The sequence below is a fragment of the Notothenia rossii genome (genome assembly GCF_949606895.1).
Source record: "Notothenia rossii genome assembly, chromosome: 5".
In the NCBI taxonomy this organism is placed as follows: Eukaryota; Metazoa; Chordata; class Actinopteri; order Perciformes; family Nototheniidae; genus Notothenia; species Notothenia rossii.
In genome coordinates this window covers 87,896,520-87,919,471 of record NC_136903.1, presented here as the reverse complement: position 1 = coordinate 87,919,471, position 22,952 = coordinate 87,896,520, and the positions used below count along the sequence as shown (strand labels likewise).

At 41.0% G+C, this 22,952-nt stretch overlaps 1 protein-coding gene across 2 annotated transcripts in view; it reads right to left on the bottom strand.

Annotated features, from left to right (window-relative positions):
- The window catches only part of klhdc8a (kelch domain containing 8A), a 96,354-nt gene that overhangs the window by 7,462 nt on the left and 65,940 nt on the right, over window positions 1-22,952 (bottom strand). For both annotated transcript variants that reach the window (XM_079683110.1, XM_079683109.1), the window contains 5 exons: window positions 22,225-22,405; window positions 20,717-20,902; window positions 18,887-19,097; window positions 14,700-14,864; window positions 12,529-12,744 (listed from right to left, as the gene is read on the bottom strand). In XM_079683110.1, coding sequence (XP_079539236.1) covers window positions 12,529-12,744; window positions 14,700-14,864; window positions 18,887-19,097; window positions 20,717-20,881 — 757 coding nt within the window. In that variant the 5' untranslated portion in view covers window positions 20,882-20,902; window positions 22,225-22,405. The remainder of the gene's footprint in view (window positions 1-12,528; window positions 12,745-14,699; window positions 14,865-18,886; window positions 19,098-20,716; window positions 20,903-22,224; window positions 22,406-22,952) is intronic.

Genomic DNA, 22,952 nt, shown 5'->3' with positions numbered 1-22,952 from the left:
AGATAACAGACCACAGCTGGATGTCCACTCTGCTCTTAACACTGCAGATGTGAGATGTTACATTCATTAGAGGAGTTATTTGGTGGTGAACAGTGAGCTGCACTGATTTCAATGTGTCTGTAGCATTGTGTTTCCAAATGTAAGATGTACTCAAAGTTGCCATGCAACACTTTTTGTGTTAAACGAGTAAAAGGATGTGTATTAACCCGTTGAGCCCTGAGCCTGTTTTTCAGGTCTCAGGCTCCAAAATGACAAATTTTGACAAATGACCATAACCTCACTTCTAAAAGGGTTAAATTAATAATGTTTTTTCTCAAAGCAATGATAAATCTGTGAGTTGCATGTTGAAAAGTAAGAATCAATATAGATTTATTTTTATTTTAAGTAAATTCAGATTGAACATAGTAAAGAAATATAAATTATAGTGTCCGTCCAAAAAAAAAAACATTATTTAAAGTGAAAACCACCCTTGAATGATGGGATCGGAGACTAAAAGCTTTAGAAATACAAACTAAAACATATAATAAGTACCCTGTATCAAGATTGATGCAAAACAAGTACATTTGATATTTTTAGAGAGATTTAGATTAAAAAAAAACACCTCTGGGGTCATTTGGGTGGATTTACCGTTTATCTGGAACCCATTGGTCGATGTTGGTGATTGACATATCTTTTGAACCGTTAGAGCCAATAGAATCAAAGGGGAGGTTCCTAAATCCATCAAAACCGAAAGCTACGTTACGCTCTGAAAACTTAAAACTAGGCTTATTGCCATAAATATGGTGATGGATTATCAGTAATCGTTTCAAAGAGACACAGAGACATTGGATTAACCTTCAGCAGAGCAACATGAATATATATAGGACATAGAAACAAATAAAAACAAATACAATTAATACAAGAGAATGTTTTGAGGATGTGCAAGTAAATACAAATACAATAGAAATAGTGCAAGAAGACTCTATATACAAGTAAATGGAATATGATATTGATAAATGATGATGATGATGATGATGATGATGATGATGATGATGATGATGATGATGATGATGATGATGTTATCCAGAGTTTGTCTGACGTTATTGGCTGTTATTTGTATTTCAAATACACTCTCATTTGTGTATAATGCAGTTAGCCGTGTACAACATTTCTTATCAGCATGCCAGTTTATATATTCTGACCAAGGTCATAGCGCTTTTGTTAAGTTCTATATTTTCACGTTTCTTATGCACTTGTGCACATTATTTACATTTAAAGTACGGAAAAGCATCTGATGGTGAATCAAAATATGTTAATCGCAAAATAGATAAGTGGTTTGAGGGTCACCCCTTACCCTATCCAGCCTGCAAGTATCGAGTATGCATTAGAATAAAGTCATTTATTAAAATGGATGATCTATTAATGATGATTGATCTAAAGAGATGTTTGATCTACAAAAAATCCTGCACTTTGAATCTAAAGTCAATTCATACTTAATACTGAAGAAGTGAGATATCCAGGGTTCATGCACTTTTTCACCAATGACTTCTCCATGACCTTTACCTAATTTTCCATGACCAAAAACATTACTCTTTCTCAGCGTACCACCGAAAATGGTTTATTTTAACATGGAACAGGAAAATAAGGTCTGCATATGAAACATGTTGTGCCGATCAAAAACAAATCAAGGCTTACTAGCTTCACGCTAAAGCAACTCAAATCTCTCACCAGCAAAATACCTCGTCAGTTAAAAGCCATTTTACATTTCATTACGATACAGTATTTATTATCCTTAAAATATTACTATTTCGGCGATTAGCTAAAATATAAATTCAATTTAATGCATTTTTAGTTACATTTCCATGGCTTTTCCAAAACTTTGGGAAAAATATCATTTTCCATAACTTTTCCAGGACCTGGAATTTGCATTTTGAATTTCCATGACTTTTTCAGGTTTTCAATGACCGTAAGAAGAACCCTTGATATCATCTATTTGGTTCCATTTAGCGGCCAATGGAGAATAAACCACAACATAAACGCACAAAGTGTGTGCAGGATGGGAGCTACAACAGCAGTAATTCCTTTATAAACAGTGCAACGGTCTGGATGTTGCTTTTTAAATTACCGCTGTGTCAACACATCACACTGCAGACTTATGATCGGGTCCTCTGAGAGAGAGCGACTGCGAGCTTTATTCCTATTTACTTTGGAGGGATTACACACGTCTTTGCACCAAGATTTTCTTTTGTGCGATGGAGGGAAAACACCAGCACGCTTTATGCTGCTCTGGAGGGAGACAGAGGAGGAGAATAAAGTGATGGAGAGGCAGAGAAAATACAGAGAGAGAGAGACAAAAGAGCGAGGGAGATGAGGCGATTCTCTGAAGACGGGCTTTGTAGACATTTCTTCCACAGCTCGCCTCTGTAATTGTCCATCGTGATTAAAATGAGAAGAGGATGGTGATTGCTCCTCTGTCTCTGATGGATTATTTCTGTCTGCCATGTGAGCTGACCACACTTGGACAGAATCCCTCTATTATTTCGTGGCATTTTCAATAATCACACATTGGCCCTTAGCGATGGCCAAAACAAAAGCACATTTGCGCTTTTCTCATTTCTGCTTGATTACTTCTGCTTTGAGGTATTTTGGGCAGTTTTTAGTGGGAATGCATTTATTCCTAGTTGGTTCCAGAGGGATTGCATCATTTGTGTTTTTTGTTTCTGTTGCCTGAGATGCCTCAGAGAAGCTTCTGATGTCTTTGTATTCTGTTGTAGAGACAGTAAAAGCAGAATAATTTCAGCTATTGGAAACAGAGAATCCACTTCAGAGGGATGGTTCACCCAAATTGGCAAAAAAAGTATTCCCATCTTTTGCATTTCTGTTTTAGTTTCAACATCTGAGAAAGCATGAAGATTAGATGCAGTTTTCCGACACAATAGGCGCGTTCCCACCGCAGTACTTTTCCCACTTTATTTCCGATATAGTTCCGAAATGTTGCGTTCACACCAAAAAGAGCCGGAACTAAAATGAGTTCATGAGAACCTTTTTACCCCCTTTTCAGTCCCTGCTATGAGCAGGTACTTTCATGGGGGAAAAGGTTCCTATGTCTGATTGGCTGGGCGGATTGCAAACCACGCCCCGTAAAACTCCCCAAACTTTTTGTGAAGCCGCCATTTTATTATCCTCGCATTAGCATTATTAGCATTAGCCCAGCACACAAACGCAAAAGAAAACGTGGGAGCGGTGGAGATGAGGAGGTGTCGGCGTTTCTGGCGATTTACTCGGAAGGCGCCAGTCCCCAACTCCGGGGACTTCCGGCCGGGGACTTCGGGTGGCAGTATACGCCGTGAAGTTGTTTACGGCCTGCCAGTAAACCCAAAGCAGAAGAAGAAGAAGGGACGTCAGCGGCTTCATTTGCCTAATCCACCCTCAGGGACTTATTCCGGTGTGAACGCGATCTGTACTTAGTTCATCAGAACTAAAGAGTTCTCATGAACCTTTGTCGGAAAAGTACTGCGGTGCGAAAGCGCCTAATAAGACTATAAGTGACATAGTGTATAACTGAGTCACATAGCAAATTCAGTTTCTGTCCCTTTTAACTCTCTTCTTACAGATTAAGATTGAGTGCTCATGCTCACCATTAATACTCACTTTATCTTGTTTTTGGAACTGTCAAGAAGTCAAACTATATACATGTGTAGCATAATAAGTTTTAATGCAAACAAACATAACAAGAACATTTTACATAGCGGCCAAACAGTGGCACTACCACGTCCTACAGTCCGTGACTCATTGGGCCCCAAATACTAACTCCTATTGACTTAAATTACGAAAGACATCTGTAAAGTGGATAATAAAAAATAAAACGCAAACCAACTTGCCAGGACGAACACTTGAATAGCTCTTATTTAAATCATTACGGTCTAAAAGTCGTAAAATGTGCTACAAGCTGAATTTGTTTCCCTCTCCATTCATTCAACTTATCAGAGACTAGCTGTGATGCTACGGTATCGAATCGGAGGCTAAAGAAAAACTCAACATGCTCTATGGAGACCCATGGAAATGCACCAGCCATTGAAGCAAATGTTCATAGTGGCCAAACCATGGTACTACACTTTGATGTCAGTGTAACATCATTAGGCCCAAAATACTTCTTCCCGTTGACTTACATTGGGAAAGAGACGTCTGGAAATCAACGGATAATTATTCTCTAATTAACTATTCAGCACGAACACTTGAATAGCCCTTATTTAAATCAGTAGGGTCCTAAAGACCTTGAGTTTGACTGAGCCCAGAGCGACAGATTGGAGGCGGGGCTTAAGGAAAACTCCAGTACACGTGATTCTGGTTGATCCTGGTATTTTTAAAATCTACAGTCAATCCATTTTGGACTTTATGCTCCACTTAGCAACTTTCCTCAGACACTTTAATGACTTCAAAACGTGGACAATTAAATCCATGAGTATCTGCATCGTTACAACAAGAGGAACTGATAATTCCTTCTCAGTAATTTACATAAAGGCTATTTTTCATTCTGTGTTAATTTTCTTTTCCACACTTGCATCTTCACTGGTTTTCACCTGCCCACAGCGCCAACACACCAGCTAACAGGTGCGTGTCTTAATACTGCAGATATGGAACAGTAATAGAATATGTGTGTGTGTGTGTGTGTGTGTGTGTGTGTGTGTGTGTGTGTGTGTGTGTGTGTGGGTGTGTGCGGGGGGGGGGGGGGAGATATTGCTGGAGATGGATAATAAAGCAATCTGTTTCTGGATCTTGTAATTTAAAACGCTCCCCATCCCCTGCCCTCCCCCCCTCCCCCCCGCAGCTCATCCCCCATCTCATCTCCACCAAAATTAGATTGGAGAAATGGGGTACGGCTGCCTAGTGTGCGTGTGTGTGTGTGTGTGTGTGTGTGTGTGTGTGTGTGTGTGTGTGTGTGTGTGTGTGTGTGTGTGTGTGTGTGTGTGTGTGTGTGTGTGTGTGTGTGTGTGTGTGCGTCAGTGTAAGAGTGTGTTAGTGTGTATTGTGAGGCATTCTTTCCCTCACTTTCAACAGCATTATCATACATTAACATTATCACTCCCACATTCTGCTTTATTTATTTGGCTTTCCAAATAACCTCTCCAGACTTGTGACCGTATCTCCAGCTGTCTGAAATGACTTATCGATTCTTGCTCTACCAATTTCTCCTTCCGGTCCCTCCTCAATTTGTTCACCTGTTACTTTTGGGGGTGCCTTTGCAGGGCAGACGGAGAAGTCATTTCACCTTGTTGTGGGACACAGAGCGTGCACAGAATTACGATGAGAGCCTGTTTGGGTGGAGCACCATGTATCATGCTGAGGTTAATGCTAACAGATGCTTTGTCTGACAGCTAAGTGGCTGCTGTTAATAAGAAAGAGATTTAATGCGTCCTTATCTCTTTCCACACTGACAAGCATCTATTTACTGATTGAAAACTTGATGAACAGGGCTTTTAATTTACAATTTTATAGGATAAGCATATCGAGCGAGATAGGATAATTTAGAGATGTATTTTCAGTATGTAGTGTCTCTACTTTAAAGAGTCCTCTCCTGCTGATATTCAGGTGTGTATCAGTATGTAGTGTCTCTACTTTAAAGAGTCCTCTCCTGCTGATGTTCAGGTGTATATCAGTATGTAGTGTCTCTACTTTAAAAAGTCCTCTCCTGCTGATGTTCAGTTGTATATCAGTATGTAGTGTCTCTACTTTAAAGAGTCCTCTCCTGCTGATGTTCAGGTGTATATCAGTATGTAGTGTCTCTACTTTAAAGAGTCCTCTCCTGCTGATGTTCAGGTGTATATCAGTATGTAGTGTCTCTACTTTAAAGAGTCCTCTCCTGCTGATGTTCAGGTGTATATCAGTATGTATTGTCTCTACTTTAAAGAGTCCTCTCCTGTTGATGTTCAGGTGTATATCAGTATGTCTCAACTTTAAAGAGTCCTCTCCTGCTGATGTTCAGGTGTATATCAGTATGTAGTGTCTCTACTTTAAAGAGTCCTCTCCTGCTGATGTTCAGGTGTATATCAGTATGTAGTGTCTCTACTTTAAAGAGTCCTCTCCTGCTGATGTTCAGGTGTATATCAGTATGTGGTGTCTCTACTTTAAAGAGTCCTCCCCTGCTGATGTTCAGGTGTATATCAGTTTAGTGTCTCTACTTTAAAGAGTCCTCTCCTGCTGATGTTCAGGTGTATATCAGTATGTGGTGTCTCTACTTTAAAGAGTCCTCTCCTGCTGATGTTCAGGTGTATATCAGTATATAGTGTCTCTACTTTAAAGAGTCCTCTCCTGCTGATGTTCAGGTGTATATCAGTATGTAGTGTCTCTACTTTAAAGAGTCCTCTCCTGCTGATGTTCAGGTGTATATCAGTATGTAGTGTCTCTACTTTAAAGAGTCCTCTCCTGCTGATGTTCAGGTGTATATCAGTATGTAGTGTCTCTACATGTCTCCATGCTTTAATGTTCAAAAAGCTCTTTATTTTTCTCATACTGCCTGTGCTGCAGCACCTCTTTTCAACCTCTGTCTGACACCAGAGCCCAGTCTGCTCTGATTGGTTAGCTGGCCGGCTCTGTTGTGATTGGTCAACCGCTTAGAGATGTCCCGCCCCTTAGCCTATCACAACCTGGCTCCACAATGCATCTGGACAAAGGTGTGACATTTATTTGTGTTATGCTAGTGTCACATGGTGAAGTATTTTATTTGGTTTATTTATTGTATGTGTTGTAAAGTGTGTTTTTATACTTTAATTTTCAGTTAGATTTTATGGAACGTAAACGTTGTGGAACGACGGATCAGCATTTCACTCTCGCAAGGATCCTGGAGTACCTGGGAGTACGCTCATCCAGTCTACATGTGTTTTGTAGACTTGGAGAAGGTGTATGACCGGGTTCCCAGGGAGTCACTGTGGGAGGTGCTGCGGGAGTATGGGGTGAGGGGGTCTCTACTCAGGGCCATCCAATCTCTGTACTCCCAAAGCGAGAGCTGTGTCCGGGTCCTCGGCAGTAAGTCGGACACATTTCAGGTGAGGGCTGGCCTCCGCCAGGGCTGCGCTTTGTCAACAATCCTGTTTGTAATATACATGGTTCGGATTTCGAGGCGTAGTCGTGGGGGAGGGGGTCTGCAGTTCGGTGGACTAAGGATTGCACCACAGCTTTTTGCAGATGATGTGGTTCTAGTGGCTTCATCGGTCTGCAACCTTCAGCACTCACTGGATCGGTTCACAACCGAGTGTGAAGCGGCTGGGATGAGGATCAGCACCTCCAAATCTGAGGCCATGGTTCTCAGCAGGAAACCGATGGACTGTCCACTCCAAGTAGGGAATGAGTCCTTACCCCAAGTGAAGGAGTTCAAGTATCTCGGGGTCTTGTTCTCGAGTGAGGGAACAATGGAGCGTGAGATGGGTCGGAGAATCGGAGCAGCGGGAGCGGTACTGCAGTCGCTTTACCGCACCGTTGTGACGAAAAGGGAGCTGAGCCAGAAGGCAAAGCTCTCTGTCTACCGCGCCATTTTCCTTCCTACCCTCACCTATGGTCATGAAGGATGGGTCATGACCGAAAGAACGAGATCGCGGGTACAAGCGGTCGAGATGGGTTTTCCCCGCAGGGTGGCTGGTGTCTCCCTTAGGGATAAGGTGAGAAGTTCAGTCATCCGGGAGGGACTCGGAGTTGAACCGCTCCTCCTTCGCGTCGAAAGGAGCCAGTTGAGGTGGTTCGGGCACCTAGTTAGGATGCCACCTGGGCGCCTCTCTAGGGAGGTGTTCCAGGCACGTCCAGCTGGGAAGAGACCAAGGGGTAGACCTAGGACCAGATGGAGGGATTATATCTCTTCGCTGGCCTGGGAGCGCCTTGGGATCCCCCAGTCAGAGCTGGTGGATGTGGCCAGGGAAAAGAACGTTTGGGGCTCTCTGCTGGAACTGATACCTCAACGACCCGACCACGGATAAGCGGGAGAAGATGGATGGATGGATGGATGGATAGATTTTATGGAACGCTTTAATGTTTAAATATTTATTGTGATTTTTGACATGTTTCACTTTCACATCATGCTTTTGTTATTACGTGTCTTACGTGTCTACATGTCTTTCATTTCAACTGACTTACTTCCAGCTTGTTGATTACATGACAAACACCTGGGAGCCAAGATGAACATGGTGTGGACTTACATTCATATATTTGAAGTATTTTAAACAGTTGTGTAATATTTAATACTTAATTTAAACTAATTTGGTGTTTTAGTCAAGTTTACATGTCCTGACAATATATCGTTTTTTAAACTTCATTTGAGTTTTTGGCCCCTTGATTGCCCAGTGTTGCTTTCTACCCAATAGGATCTAACCAATGCAGTGTCACATGAGGTGTGACCTCACTTGAGGCCATTAATCGGGCTTTATACAATAATTCAAATCCCATTATATGAAGTAGTTCACCCTAAGACCTACACGAAGATTTCCTCTTTAATGTATCCGGCTTGTTTAACCACCCACTACCGCATCATATCTGGAGTGTTGTTCATCAATAAATATCTGCCCTTATAATTTTTACATTTCTGTATATGTATGAGTTTAACAAGCAGGAACAATTGTGCAAATCAAATAAATAGTTGCTCGTAGGCATTTTTTTAAAAAGTCAGGTTGCTGTTTCCTCTTGCTTCCACTCTATATGCTAATCTTACCAAACTATGTTGATGTTTGCAAGTATTATGACAATAAAGGTCAATTTAATCTCTCAATCTCTTCTCCCTCTGCAAAAAAGCAGACGTGAATATTTCCTTAAATGTAAAACCATACCTACACTTCCTTCTTTGGGGGGTTTCAGGTGTAAAAATCCTCTCTGAAATATGCAAGCGTCATCTTTTCAACATGAACCAAAACACCTGATAATTTACAGTCTGAGGTACAGCGCTGCATAAAAAGCAGTGTTATGTAAATGCTTCGTCCCCTCCTGAGGGTCTGTCCTCATTCCAACTGCTCACTAAAGTCACGTCCTGCTTAAAGGCAGCTAAATAAGTCAAGATGGCTTTTGTTGTAACTGCAGTTCCAGCTGGAGTGTTTTACACATACAGTATTTCCATGCTATTAATTCTGACATATTTGGAAAAGTTCACAGTATCTTAACAACCCTCTCTGTCACAAAGCATGTGTGTGTGTGTGTGTGTGTGTTTTTTTTAATATCAGGTATTATGGCTGAAAAGGCTAGAACTGGCAGGACACACACACATTACATGACATGTCACTTGTTAGACGCTTTTTATCCAAAGCCACTAACATACTCAATACTGTGGACAATCCCCACAGGAGCAATATGGGGTGAAGTGTGTCAGGGACACAACGACATGCTGACTGCTGTGGGGTTTGAACCTGTGACCCCCTGATCCCAACACCAACACACAATCCACTGCACCACACGCCTTACACACACACAAACACACACACACACACACACACACACACACACACACACACACACACACACACACACACACACACACACACACACACACACACACACACACACACACACACACACACACACACACACACACACACACACACACACACACACACACACACACACACACACACACACACACAATCAGTCAACTTGGCGCTGCGGGCAGGTGGCAACAAGTGAAGATGCAAAAACACAAAAAGCATGGAGTGTGGAAAAGAAAATTAACACAGCATGAAAAATGGCCTCGAAACAATTGTAAAAAGGTCAGCTTATGCAAATGACTGAGAACAAATGATCAGTTCTTCTTGTTGTAACGATGCAGATAGTTGCAGATTTATTCCAAGTTTTGAGGTCATTAAAGCGTCTGAGGAAAGTTGCTTAGTGGAGCATAAAGCCCAAAATTGATTGACTGTAGATCTGAAAAGTACCCGGATCAACCAGAGTCTTAAAGGGCCCATAGAGAATGTGTACTTGAGTTTTCCCTAAGCCCCGCCTCCAATCTGTCGCTCTGGGCTCAGTCCAATGAATGTAGAGGGAATATATGGGAAATATAATCAAGTGTTAAATCAGACTTTAGTTCCACCTGGAGTAAATTCACAAGCTACCCTGCAGTATACAAAGTCATTCAAACTAGCTGCACCTTTAGCAGCTTTGAGAACACTTTCATGATCAATCATTATAAAACATATCATATATATTATTCTGAAATGGACCAATCTGCACAATGACTACTTTTACTGTCGCTACTTTCACTATATTTTGATGAGAATACTTTTCTACTTTTACTTGAGGAACATTTTGAATGCAGGACTTTTACTGTAACAGAGTATTCCTACACTCTGGTACTTCTACTTGTACTCAAGTACAATATCTGTGTACTTCTACTTTTACTCAAGTACAAGATCTGTGTACTTCTACTTTTACTCAAGTACAAGATCTGAGTACCTCTACTTTTACTCAAGTACAAGATCTGTGTACTTCTACTTTTACTCAAGTACAATATCTGTGTACTTCTATTTTTACTCAAGTACAAGACCTGAGTACTTCTACTTTTACTCAAGAACAAGATCTGAGTACTTCTACTTTTACTCAAGTACAAGATCAGAGTACTTCTACTTTTACTCAAGTACAAGATCAGAGTACTTCTACTTTTACTCAAGTACAATATCTGAGTACTTCTACTTTTACTCAAGTACAAGATCAGAGTACTTCTACTTTTACTAAGTACAAGATCAGAGTACTTCTACTTTTACTCAAGTACAAGATCTGAGTACTTCTACTTTTACTCAAGTACAAGATCTGAGTACTTCTACTTTTACTCAAGTACAAGATCTGAGTACTTCTACTTTTACTCAAGTACAAGATCTGAGTACTTCTACTTTTACTCAAGAACACGATCTGAGTACTTCTACTTTTACTCAAGTACAAGATCTGAGTACTTCTACTTTTACTCAAGTACAAGATCTGAGTACTTCTACTTTTACTCAAGTACAAGATCTGAGTACTTCTACTTTTAATCAAGTACAAGATCAGAGTACTTCTAGTTTTACTCAAGTACAAGATCTGAGTACTTCTACTTTTACTCAAGTACAAGATCTGAGTACTTCTACTTTTACTCAAGTACAAGACCTGAGTACTTCTACTTTTACTCAAGTACAAGATCTGAGTACTTCTACTTTTACTCAAGTACAAGATCTGAGTACTTCTACTTTTACTCAAGTACAAGATCAGAGTACTTCTACTTTTACTCAAGTACAAGATCAGAGTACTTCTACTTTTACTCAAGTACAATATCTGAGTACTTCTACTTTTACTCAAGTACAAGATCAGAGTACTTCTACTTTTACTAAGTACAAGATCAGAGTACTTCTACTTTTACTCAAGTACAAGATCTGAGTACTTCTACTTTTACTCAAGTACAAGATCTGAGTACTTCTACTTTTACTCAAGTACAAGATCTGAGTACTTCTACTTTTACTCAAGTACAAGATCTGAGTACTTCTACTTTTACTCAAGAACACGATCTGAGTACTTCTACTTTTACTCAAGTACAAGATCTGAGTACTTCTACTTTTACTCAAGTACAAGATCTGAGTACTTCTACTTTTACTCAAGTACAAGATCTGAGTACTTCTACTTTTAATCAAGTACAAGATCAGAGTACTTCTAGTTTTACTCAAGTACAAGATCTGAGTACTTCTACTTTTACTCAAGTACAAGATCTGAGTACTTCTACTTTTACTCAAGTACAAGACCTGAGTACTTCTACTTTTACTCAAGTACAAGATCTGAGTACTTCTACTTTTACTCAAGTACAAGATCTGAGTACTTCTACTTTTAATCAAATACAAGATCTGTGTACTTCTACTTTTACTCAAGAACAAGATCTGAGTACTTCTACTTTTAATCAAGTACAAGATCTGAGTACTTCTACTTTTACTCAAGTACAAGATCAGAGTACTTCTAGTTTTACTCAAGAACAAGATCTGAGTACTTCTACTTTTACTCAAGTACAAGATCTGAGTACTTCTACTTTTACTCAAGTACAAGATCTGAGTACTTCTACTTTTAATCAAGTACAAGATCTGAGTACTTCTACTTTTACTCAAGTACAAGATCTGAGTACTTCTACTTTTAATCAAGTACAAGATCTGAGTACTTCTACTTTTACTCAAGTACAAGATCTGAGTACTTCTACTTTTACTCAAGTACAAGATCTGAGTACTTCTACTTTTACTCAAGTACAAGATCTGAGTACTTCTACTTTTACTCAAGTACAAGATCTGAGTATTTCTACTTTTAATCAAGTACAAGATCTGAGTACTTCTACTTTTACTCAAGTACAAGATCTGAGTACTTCTACTTTTAATCAAGTACAAGATCTGAGTACTTCTACTTTTACTCAAGTACAAGATCTGAGTACTTCTACTTTTACTCAAGTACAAGATCTGAGTACTTCTACTTTTACTCAAGTACAAGATCTGAGTACTTCTACTTTTACTCAAGTACTAGATCTGAGTACTTCTCCCTCTTCTGCTATTATGAAATGACACACGATAAAGAGACGTGTCTTCGTACCTTGGTTGGTGTCAAAGATGTTGACGTTCTTGGTGAACTTTGAGCTCTGGTGTCCTCCCTGCCGCAGTCCTCCGAGCAGACACAACCTCCCGTTTACGTCCCATAGCACGCCCCCATATGAACGTTTACAAGGCATGCTGGGTAACGTAGTCCAAGAGCGCGTCTCTGCGTCAAACACCTCGAAGGCCTTCACTGGTCGCTTACACTGGCGGCCGCCTGAAAGATTGTAAGAAAATAAAAGTAAAAATACTGACATTTTGAGGAATACTTGTTCATGATAAACACCATATTGTTTAAAGGTCACCTATTATGCAAAATCCTCTTCTTCATGTCTCTTCTACATCACCATGTGTCCCCTCTTCTTCATGTCTCTTCTACATCAACATGTGTCCTCTCTTCTTCATGTCTCTTCTACATCACCATGTGTCCCCTCTTCTTCATGTCTCTTCTACATCAACATGTGTCCCCTCTTCTTCATTTCTCTTCTACATCAACATGTGTCCCCTCTTCTTCATGTCTCTTCTACATCAACATGTGTCCCCTCTTCTCCATGTCTCTTCTACATCAACATGTGTCCCCTCTTCTTCATGTCTCTTCTACATCAACATGTGTCCCCTCTTCTCCATGTCTCTCCTACATCAACATGTGTCCCCTCTTCTCCATGTCTCTTCTACATCAACATGTGTCCCCTCTTCTTCATGTCTCTTCTACATCAACATGTGTCCCCTCTTCTTCATGTCTCTTCTACGTCAACATGTGTCCCCTCTTCTTCATGTCTCTTCTACATCAACATGTGTCCCCTCTTCTCCATGTCTCTTCTACATCAACATGTGTCCCCTCTTCTTCATGTCTCTTCTTCATCAACATGTGTCCCCTCTTCTTCATGTCTCTTCTACATCAACATGTGTCCCCTCTTCTCCATGTCTCTTCTACATCAACATGTGTCCCCTCTTCTCCATGTCTCTCCTACATCACCATGTGTCCCCTCTTCTTCATGTCTCTTCTACATCAACATGTGTCCCCTCTTCTTCATGTCTCTTCTACATCAACATGTGTCCCCTCTTCTTCATGTCTCTTCTACATCAACATGTGTCCCCTCTTCTTCATGTCTCTTCTCCATCAACATGTGTCCCCTCTTCTTCATGTCTCTTCTACATCAACATGTGTCCCCTCTTCTTCATGTCTCTTCTACATCCACATGTGTCCCCTCTTCTTCATGTCTCTTCTACATCAACATGTGTCCCCTCTTCTTCGTGTCTCTTCTACATCAACATGTGTCCCCTCTTCTTCATGTCTCTTCTCCATCAACATGTGTCCCCTTTTCTTCATGTTTCTTCTACATCAACATGTGTCCCCTCTTCTTCATGTCTCTTCTCCATCAACATGTGTCCCCTCTTCTTCATGTCTCTTCTACATCAACATGTGTCCCCTCTTCTTCATGTCTCTTCTACATCCACATGTGTCCCCTCTTCTTCATGTCTCTTCTACATCAACATGTGTCCCCTCTTCTTCGTGTCTCTTCTACATCAACATGTGTCCCCTCTTCTTCATGTCTCTTCTCCATCAACATGTGTCCCCTTTTCTTCATGTTTCTTCTACATCAACATGTGTCCCCTCTTCTTCCTGTCTCTTCTACATCAACATGTGTCCCCTCTTCTTCATGTCTCCTCTTCTTCATGTCTCTTCTACATCAACATGTGTCCCCTCTGTGGAAAGACACTCTGAAAGTTTCAGGAACAAAGATTCTCTCTCTTTTTGATCCATTTCTATAAAAACCTGTCTGAAAATGATTTGATCAGATTTTGGCCACTTGATGATGTCATAACGATGTTTTGTCTTGACTAACCATTAGCCAATCACCAACCAAGGTACCCCCCCCCCTTATCACCTGAATCTCCTCCTAGAGCACCATTGAGTTCTTTTTAACCAAATCTCTCTCTGAGGGGCGTGGGGAGGGGCTCCTTATTTTCATCTAAAGTAACAGACAGAGAATCAGCACTTTGGAAACAGGGCTGAAACAGAGGGGATTATGGGTAATGCTGCAATGATCTGTTTGGTGTTTCAGCCAATCAGAGACAGGCTCTGTATATATCTGAGACCTGTAATATATTGATGAAAAACAGAATAATAGGGGACCTTTAATAAAACAAACCACAGTGGGATGTGTGTACCTGCCACATAGAGCTTGTTAGCCAGCAGGTATGTGTTAGCATCGTAGCGCGCGGTGGGCATCGGAGGAAGCAGCGCCCAAACGTCCTTTCGAAGGTCGTACTGCTGCAGGATGCTGCGAGGGAGCAGGTCAGCACCCATCCCCCCCACTGCCAGGGCACGGCCGTCTACACACACACACACACACACACACACACACACACACACACACACACACACACACACACACACACAGATTGTCCATTTAAGTGCTTCATGTATTCATAATGCATCCCATGAGCAAGCAATGTTCAATAAAATCAAGAATTTTATGGATTTCATTTCAAAATGTGAATCATCTTCACATCAGAACTTGGTTAAAGAGGCCCTATTGTGCTTTTTGGGGGTTCTCCCTTCCCTGTCGTGTTTTCTATAGGTTCTTGTGCATGTAAATGGTCTGCAAAAGCGGGAGGGAGTTTCTCTCCAGCAATTCAAAGCATGCAAACAGGTTACTGTAGAGGCACAAAAGGAACACACTAATATGAACCTGAAAATGAGCAAAATGTGTCCTCTTTAAAATGAGTTTGAGCAACAATAACAGCAAGATCAACAACAATTAACTTGTGAAAGACGAGATGGAAACACCTCCTTGGCACTTTGTTTTATGTAGTGCTAGAAATCTGCAAAGCTCGGAGAGTTGGCTGAGACGTTTGTGACGAAGCAGAGGAGTGTGACAGACACGGGAAGGACAGCTCGTACGGCAGCAGAATAATAAAAACGCAGGAGTCCGCGTCTGGCACTTCGACATAACACCTCCAGCATAAGAATTGAAGAGGGAGAGGGTGTCGACGCGAGGGGGAAATACAAGAGAAGAGAAGAAGAGCTGCAGAGAAACATTGCTGGTTTCTTAATACATTTTGTCTCAACCTTTAATGCATCTACGTTGCATAAATAACTAAATGGAATAACCCCATTACCAAAAGCTCATTATCCTATATCGGGAAAATAATGATTCTACAAATGTCAACAAAAATTGCATCATTAGGCCAAATGTGTAACTGGCTATCCATTCTGAAATACCAGATTAGTTTTAACTGGGTCCTATCGATCACTTTTGTCAGACTATTTGTCTGTTTGGGGATGAAACGTGAGAAAAAGGCCAAGAATTGAAGACCGGTGATAAAGATTGAGAGCGTGGTTTTTACGTGGCCACTAAGCGTGTGTCCGCAGCATCTATCTGTGTTCCAGCAGACATGAACACACACTCATCCACGGCAGAAGACACGCTCTCTGACTGCAAACTGTGAGAATAATCGTGAGCCCACAACGAAAAACATGGCTCCTTTGAGATCGATTTGGAAAGCTGACCAAGACTTCTTGGCTACAATTTAAGTTGATTCAACAGTTGTTTGTAGTGTTGTTCGTGCAATGTGTTCGAAATGATAAAGCTCACCGTGGAGTCCAGCACAAAGCAGTAAGGCATTCATCTTCTGAGGATACAGACACACACCGTACAGTAAAATGATGATATGAGAAACATAGCACAAACTAATCTCTGACACATTTAATGTCAGGTTGGTTAAAGTCTCTGAATACCGAATACCGAATACTCATGACAGAATATTCTATGTAACATGCAAGCTTAAAAGTATTTCAAGTAATGGAGAAGTCACTAAACACATTATCATCAAACAGGACATATTCTGCTCATTTCCAGGTTCATATTAGTGTGTTGTGCCTCTAGTGTGACATGTCTCCATGCTTTAACCTGTTACGCCCTGAGCCTGTTTTCCAGGTCTCAGGCTCGAAAATGACATTCCCAGAACAAATGACTATAACTTCCCTTCTAAAAGGGTTAAATTAATAATCTTTTTTCTCAAAGTAATGATAAACCTGTGAGTTGGATGTAGAGAAGTCAAGATCAATATAGATTTTTTTAATTTTAAAGTAAATTCAGATTGAATATAGTAAAACAAAAAATAAATAAAAATGTACTTATAGTGAAAACCACCCTTGAATGATGGGTTAGGAGACTAAAAGCTTTAGGAATCCAAACTATAACATATAATAAGTACCCTGAATCAAGATTGATGCAAAACAAGTGATGGTTGACCTTTTTAGAGGGATTTAGAAAAAAAAAACCACTTCTGGGGTCATTTGGGTGCATTTTCCATATCTCTGGCCCCCCTCGGTCGATTTTGATGATTGACATCTCTTTTGAACCGTTAGAGCCAATAGAATCGAGGGGAAGTTCCTAAAAATCCATCTAAACATTACCCATTGCTGAATGAGGGATGCGCAGCCAGAATGCCCCGGAACCGGAAGCTGCGATACACTCTGGTGGCTATCATTAGCAGCTAATATGAAATCTCAGTTTTTGACATCAAAATGGAATGATGGATTATCAGTAATCATTTCAAAGTGACAGACACATTGGATTAACCTTTAGCAGCATTTTTTCTCGTTTTAATGCCATTGAACACGATTTTTGATCAGAACAACAGCTACGGTGAGACGATCTCCCGTGAATGCTCCGTAAAGCTACGTGTTGTGATGTCTGTGTTTGCTTCCCCTGTCGCGAGTTCTGATTGTTCAGTGATGATACTAATAGCTATATAATCTGTGGAGTCTCAGCTTCAATCTGATATCTTGTATGTGCAGTTACCATAAGTAATAACCCCTTTTTCGCTCAGGGTTCATTTAGACGCTTCTTGTTTTTAAATATTAAGATGCCCTGAGACACAGTTTCGTGAAAAAACACCCCGCAGCTCTCGGCTTAACAGGTTCATGTTCAAAAAGCTCTTTATCTTCTCATACTGCCTGTGCTGCTACACCTCTTTTCCCCCTCTGTCTAAAACCAGAGCCCAGTCTGCTCTGATTGGTTAGCTGGCCGGCTCTGTTGTGATTGGTCAACCGCTTAGAGATGTCCCGCCCCTTAGCCTATCACGTACAATGTGTTGGAGAGGAACTCCCTTATGAGGGAACCTTTGCAGACGGAAATCCTATAGAGCACACTGCAGGAAAGGGAAAAATGGGTGTATTATAAAACACAGGGCAAGAAATTAAAAGTGAGCTAATGCTCTGGATTGTTTCTGTATTTCCTCTGCTTTTACTTTTGATGCAGTCCTGCTGAATAATGTAACACATCTGCTGCTGCATCATAAAACATATTTGGCATCATCAATTACCCATTTGATGTTTTTATGCATGTGACATTGGGAATAGTTAAATAAGTCAGGGATTTAAATGAGATACTCTGATCGGTCTTGGACACATTTCCTCATCAGAAGAGCTTCTCCTCTGAAAGCTTTCTGGAGTTGGAGATATGTTTTTGATAAGTATTGTTTGCCTTGAGTTTTACATTGAGCGATTATTGTGTGTATGTGCTTTTATTTATGTCTTAATGTGTGCATATATACAAATGTGTCTGTTGATTGTATATATATATATATATATATAGGTCAGGGTTCATACACTTTTTCACCAATGATTTTCCATGACTTCTCCAGGACCTTTACCTAATTTTCCATGACCAAAAATATTCATCTTTCTCAGCGGCACCACTGAAAATGATTTATTTTAACATGGAACAGGAAAATAAGGTCTGCATATGAAACATGTTGTGCCTATCTAAAACAAATCAAATAGGCTTACTAGCTTCTACACGCAACAAAGCAACAAAGCAACTACACTCTCTCAGCAGCAAAACACCTCGTCAGTTAAACGTAATTTCACGTTTCATTGATAGAGTAGTTATTATGATTATAGTATTACTATTTCAGCAATTAGATCAAATATAAATTATATTTGATGCAACTTTGATTACATTTCCATGACTTTTCCAAAACGTTGGGGAAAATATTGTTTTCCATAACTTTTCCAGGTCCTGGAATTAGCATTTTGAATTTCCATGACATTTCCAGGTTTTCAATGACCGTAGGAACCCTGATAGGTATATAAATATTTGTATATATCTTTCTTATTGTATTTGGGATTGTGGGAAACGGTATTTTGGTCTCTCTGTCTGTACACATAAACTGAAAGATTGACAATATAGTTGACTTTGTGTTTAGGACTTCTGTTTCCAACCAATATAACTGTCACCCCACACAGCAAATTGTAAAGATCCTCGCCTTTTTGGTCTCATTCATGCCAACTTTGCAAACACCTTGGCACCACACAGTTGCAATAAGGACATGTCTCACCATACCTTTCACAGTGATGGACACCCCCATCAGGGCCTCCCTCAGCGTGCTCCTCTTCCTCCACTTCCCCTCCTCTGTGTTGAACATCTCCACCACCTTCAGGGGGCTCTGGTCCTCCCCCACTCCCCCCACCACCAGGATCTGTTTCCCCAGCACTGCCACAGCGGCCCCCGCTCGAGGGGTGGGCATCTGGGGCAAAGTCATCCATCGATCCCCCTGCAGACGGGGACATTCAGACAGAGCAGCATTCCTTGGTTCAACATTTGTATTTCCTAGTTGTGCCCCTGCTTAGCGCTGGGACTTGCTTTATATATAGAGCTCATTTGTTTCCAATTATACTTAGCGGCCCCCTCCCACTCTCCCAAAACACATCCCTTACTGCACCTCCATGTTCAAATGACAAAGCAAGACTCAAACCTTCTTCAGAAAGGCTTTTGATCTGTTGTTATAATGATGTTCATGATCTTTTAAATAATATTTTGCTTCATTTTTAAAGCAGACAGGGACATTGGGACATATTTACTTGAAGCTGGTCTTTCCCTTGGTTTTGCATTTGTATTTCTTAGTTGTGCCCCTCCTCAGCGCTGGGATTTGCTTTATATATAGAGCTCATTTGTTTCCAATTATACTTATTCATATTCTCCCCCTCCCACTCTCCCAAAACACATCCGCGACTGCACCGATCTCTCCATGTTCAAAAAGAAAATATAAACTCACTTCTTCTGCTTTTGATCTGATTAATTGTTGTTGTGTTTCGTATATTTTAAGTTTGTTGTTTTAATGATTCTTAAAGGTCCCATGTCATGCTTTTCCGGTTATCAGCCGTCCCCTTGTGTGTTATGAAGCTTTTTCTGCATGTGAACGGTACCAAGCCCTCAAAGTACACCCTATAGGGAGTAAAACTCTAACACAGAGAAGACCTGTCTATGCTGCCCCAGAACACCTCGTTGGACATTTCTCTTTTTCCATTTGTTTCTTCCTGAGTATGGTGACGTAACCATACCCAGGTCCAAATGGAACCATCTGCAGGAGCTCCAACAAGCCGTTTAGGACAGAGAGTGAATACACATACTTTACAGAGATGCTGTTTGAGAAACCAATGTGAGTTAGGAACATTGAACAATGTAAATCTATTCTAGTCGACCTCAACAATGGAATTATGATCAGTAGAAATGGCCATGACATGGGACCTTTAAATAATATTTCAATAAATGTTTTAAGTGTCTTTAAATACCTTAAAATGTGCTTTATAAGAGAAATACTGTTACATTTTTTCTTAATTATTATTATTTGTATTATTATAATTATTTATTTTTATAATAATAATAATAATAATATATTTGTAATGTATTTATTTATTCTTCTACTTGTTCTTTTATAATAAATATTATTATTATTTTTAGTATTAGTAACCCTGTCTAGGGGGGCTTTTTATACATATATATATATATAGTTAGTTTGATAGGTTTATTTTTCCGCTACTTGCTTGCCCCCCCCCCCCTGACCTGTCTGCCTCTTTTCCCCTACTCCCCCCCCCTGCCCGACTTGTGAAGCGACCTTGGGTTTCGTGAAAGGCGCTATATAAATATTATGTATTATTATTATTATATTATTATTATTATATATATATATATATATATATATATTTTTTTTTAAATAGTGAAAATGTAAATGCAGTCACTGTAATGATGGAACCTTTTTGTTCGTTTGTCAGGTTTTAGGATTTAAAAACAATATCATTTGACTGTGTGTGTGTTTATCACTATAATGATTTGCTGTTGTCTTTAAGAGCAATGCAGTGTCTCTCCAGTGAAACATCCGATAGAGTCTTATACCTCAGGGGAGTAGAGCTCCAGAGCGGGGGAGGGTCTCCCCACGGCGTCGCAGCCCCCCAGCATGTACATCTGCCCCCCCACCTCACACAGGGAGTGGTACACGCGCCCGCTGGCCAGCCGAGACAAACTCTGCCAGTGGAACTCGTGAGCCGAAGGCACCGCCATTACCTCGACCCCCGGAGGAGACTGGGATGAAATTAGGATTATCAGAGAATGTAATGCTAGGATGTTATATTTAACATATACATAATACAATTCTGTAAGCCTTACATGTCAAGAGACAGTGGGTGTTTCTCAATGTAGAGGAAGGATGCTCCAGAGCCACTATTTCAAGCATACTACGTCGTCGAGTGCCGCCGAAGGACTGTTCCAATGTCCAGCATACTTGGAATTCTACCGAGGCCGGCGTACTTCGTTTGGAGACATTTCGAGGCTGCACATGAGTAGACTCCGCGGCCTTAAAATCCCCACAATGCTTTGCGCACGGACCAATTTCCCCAAATCTGTGGCGGAAAATGTAAGGCGGGGCCTCTCAGATGACGCACACCTGCACACTTGCTAGCCTGTTCCACTCTTTGTTTTCCGAATGCCAGGAAGTATTCTTGCCTCGCTTCTGAAGCAAGTGGTTCGGAAGACATGTGCTAACAAGCAAGCGTACTCGAGATTGAGAAACACCCGGTAGGTCTCAGCACTCAGGAAGTGATCAGTCACAAAGTGTCATGTGACCACACAGTGGGTGATCAGCAGAAGTGGGAAGTAGTGGAGTCCAAATATTTTGTTACTGTACTTAAGTACATTGTTCTGGTATCTGTACTTTACTCGACTTTTCACTCTGACTTCTTACATGTTGAACACAAATACCTGTAGTTTCTACTTCTCTCATTTTCCAAACAGGCTGGTTCCTTTAGTCTGAATATGTGTTTGGTGGCGTGATCATTATTATTTAGAGTCATTGCGTGCCTATTGATTTGAACACGATCCGTGTATCCATCATTTCCTGCTCTTCTCTAAAGAAGAGGGACCAATGAAAACGTTGTCATGTTGCCGTTGGTCACCATGGAAACATTCATTAGCTAACAATGACATTATTGTTCTATTAATATAAAGGGAGGTCAGGTACTCTTTAAAACAGCTGCTAGTTATGGGTACTTCAAAGCCCATACTTCTTTACTTTTACTTGAGTAAAGAAGTTTAGTCAGTACTTCTACCAGAGTATTTTTAAACACGAGTATCTGTACTTCTACTTGAGTAAAGTATGTGTGTACTCTTGCCATCTCTGGTGATCGGTGATCTGGTCAGGGGGTCTATTGTACTCTGATAGGGTCAGGGGTCAGTTGTCTCGTGACTAAGCATGTATTCATTGTATAAAAGCTCTTCAGTGTGAGTAGTTGCACTCGGCTGGGGACACATTGCTCTTCATGTTGTTTGCCTCTTTTGCAAAAGATGAAAGAACCAGAAAGACATCTCTTTGACTAGTTAATATCAATAATCTCCACCACAAGACTCACCGAGGGAGGGGGCCGCAGCCAGGGAGGGTCTGGAGGAGGAAGATGGAGGAGTGGGAGAGCTGGGAGTCAGGAGGGGGAGGGTCTTTACTGGGAAGGTGAGCTGTGGGAGAGTGGGATCAGTTCGAGGCTGAACGTTCCTCTGCTGGGGAAGGTCCGATGGTCCGCCCCCCCACTCAGGGCCCTGGAGGAGACATGAAGAGAAATTATTAAAGGTCACCTACAGTATGATGCAAAATCCACTTGTTCATGTCTTTTATACATAAACATGTGTCCCCTCTTCTCCATGTCTCTTCTACATCAACATGTGTCCCCTCTTCTTCTTGTGTTCTTTGTAACCAAATGTCTCTCAGAGGGGCGTGGGGAGGGGCTCCTTATTTTCATCTAAAGTAACAGACAGAGAATCAGCACTTTGGAAACAGGGCTGAAACGTTGGGTTACGTATTGTAACCCTTGTTATATTAGCACAGGCGGAGCCCTCTACTGGACTCTATGGGTACTACCTTACCCTGCAAGCATTCTCCCATGAGACTTCTATAGGCGTAGCCGGCCTTGGGCGGGCCTACTTGAATGCGCGCCCATCACACTGTATAAAAGGAGACCTCGCCTCCTGACTATCATCCTACACCTCTCTCCAGCGAGCGGAATAGGACATACAGTGCCCTGAGTAGAGGGCTCCGCCTGTGCTAATATAAGAAGGGTTACAATACGTAACCCAACGTTATATCTCT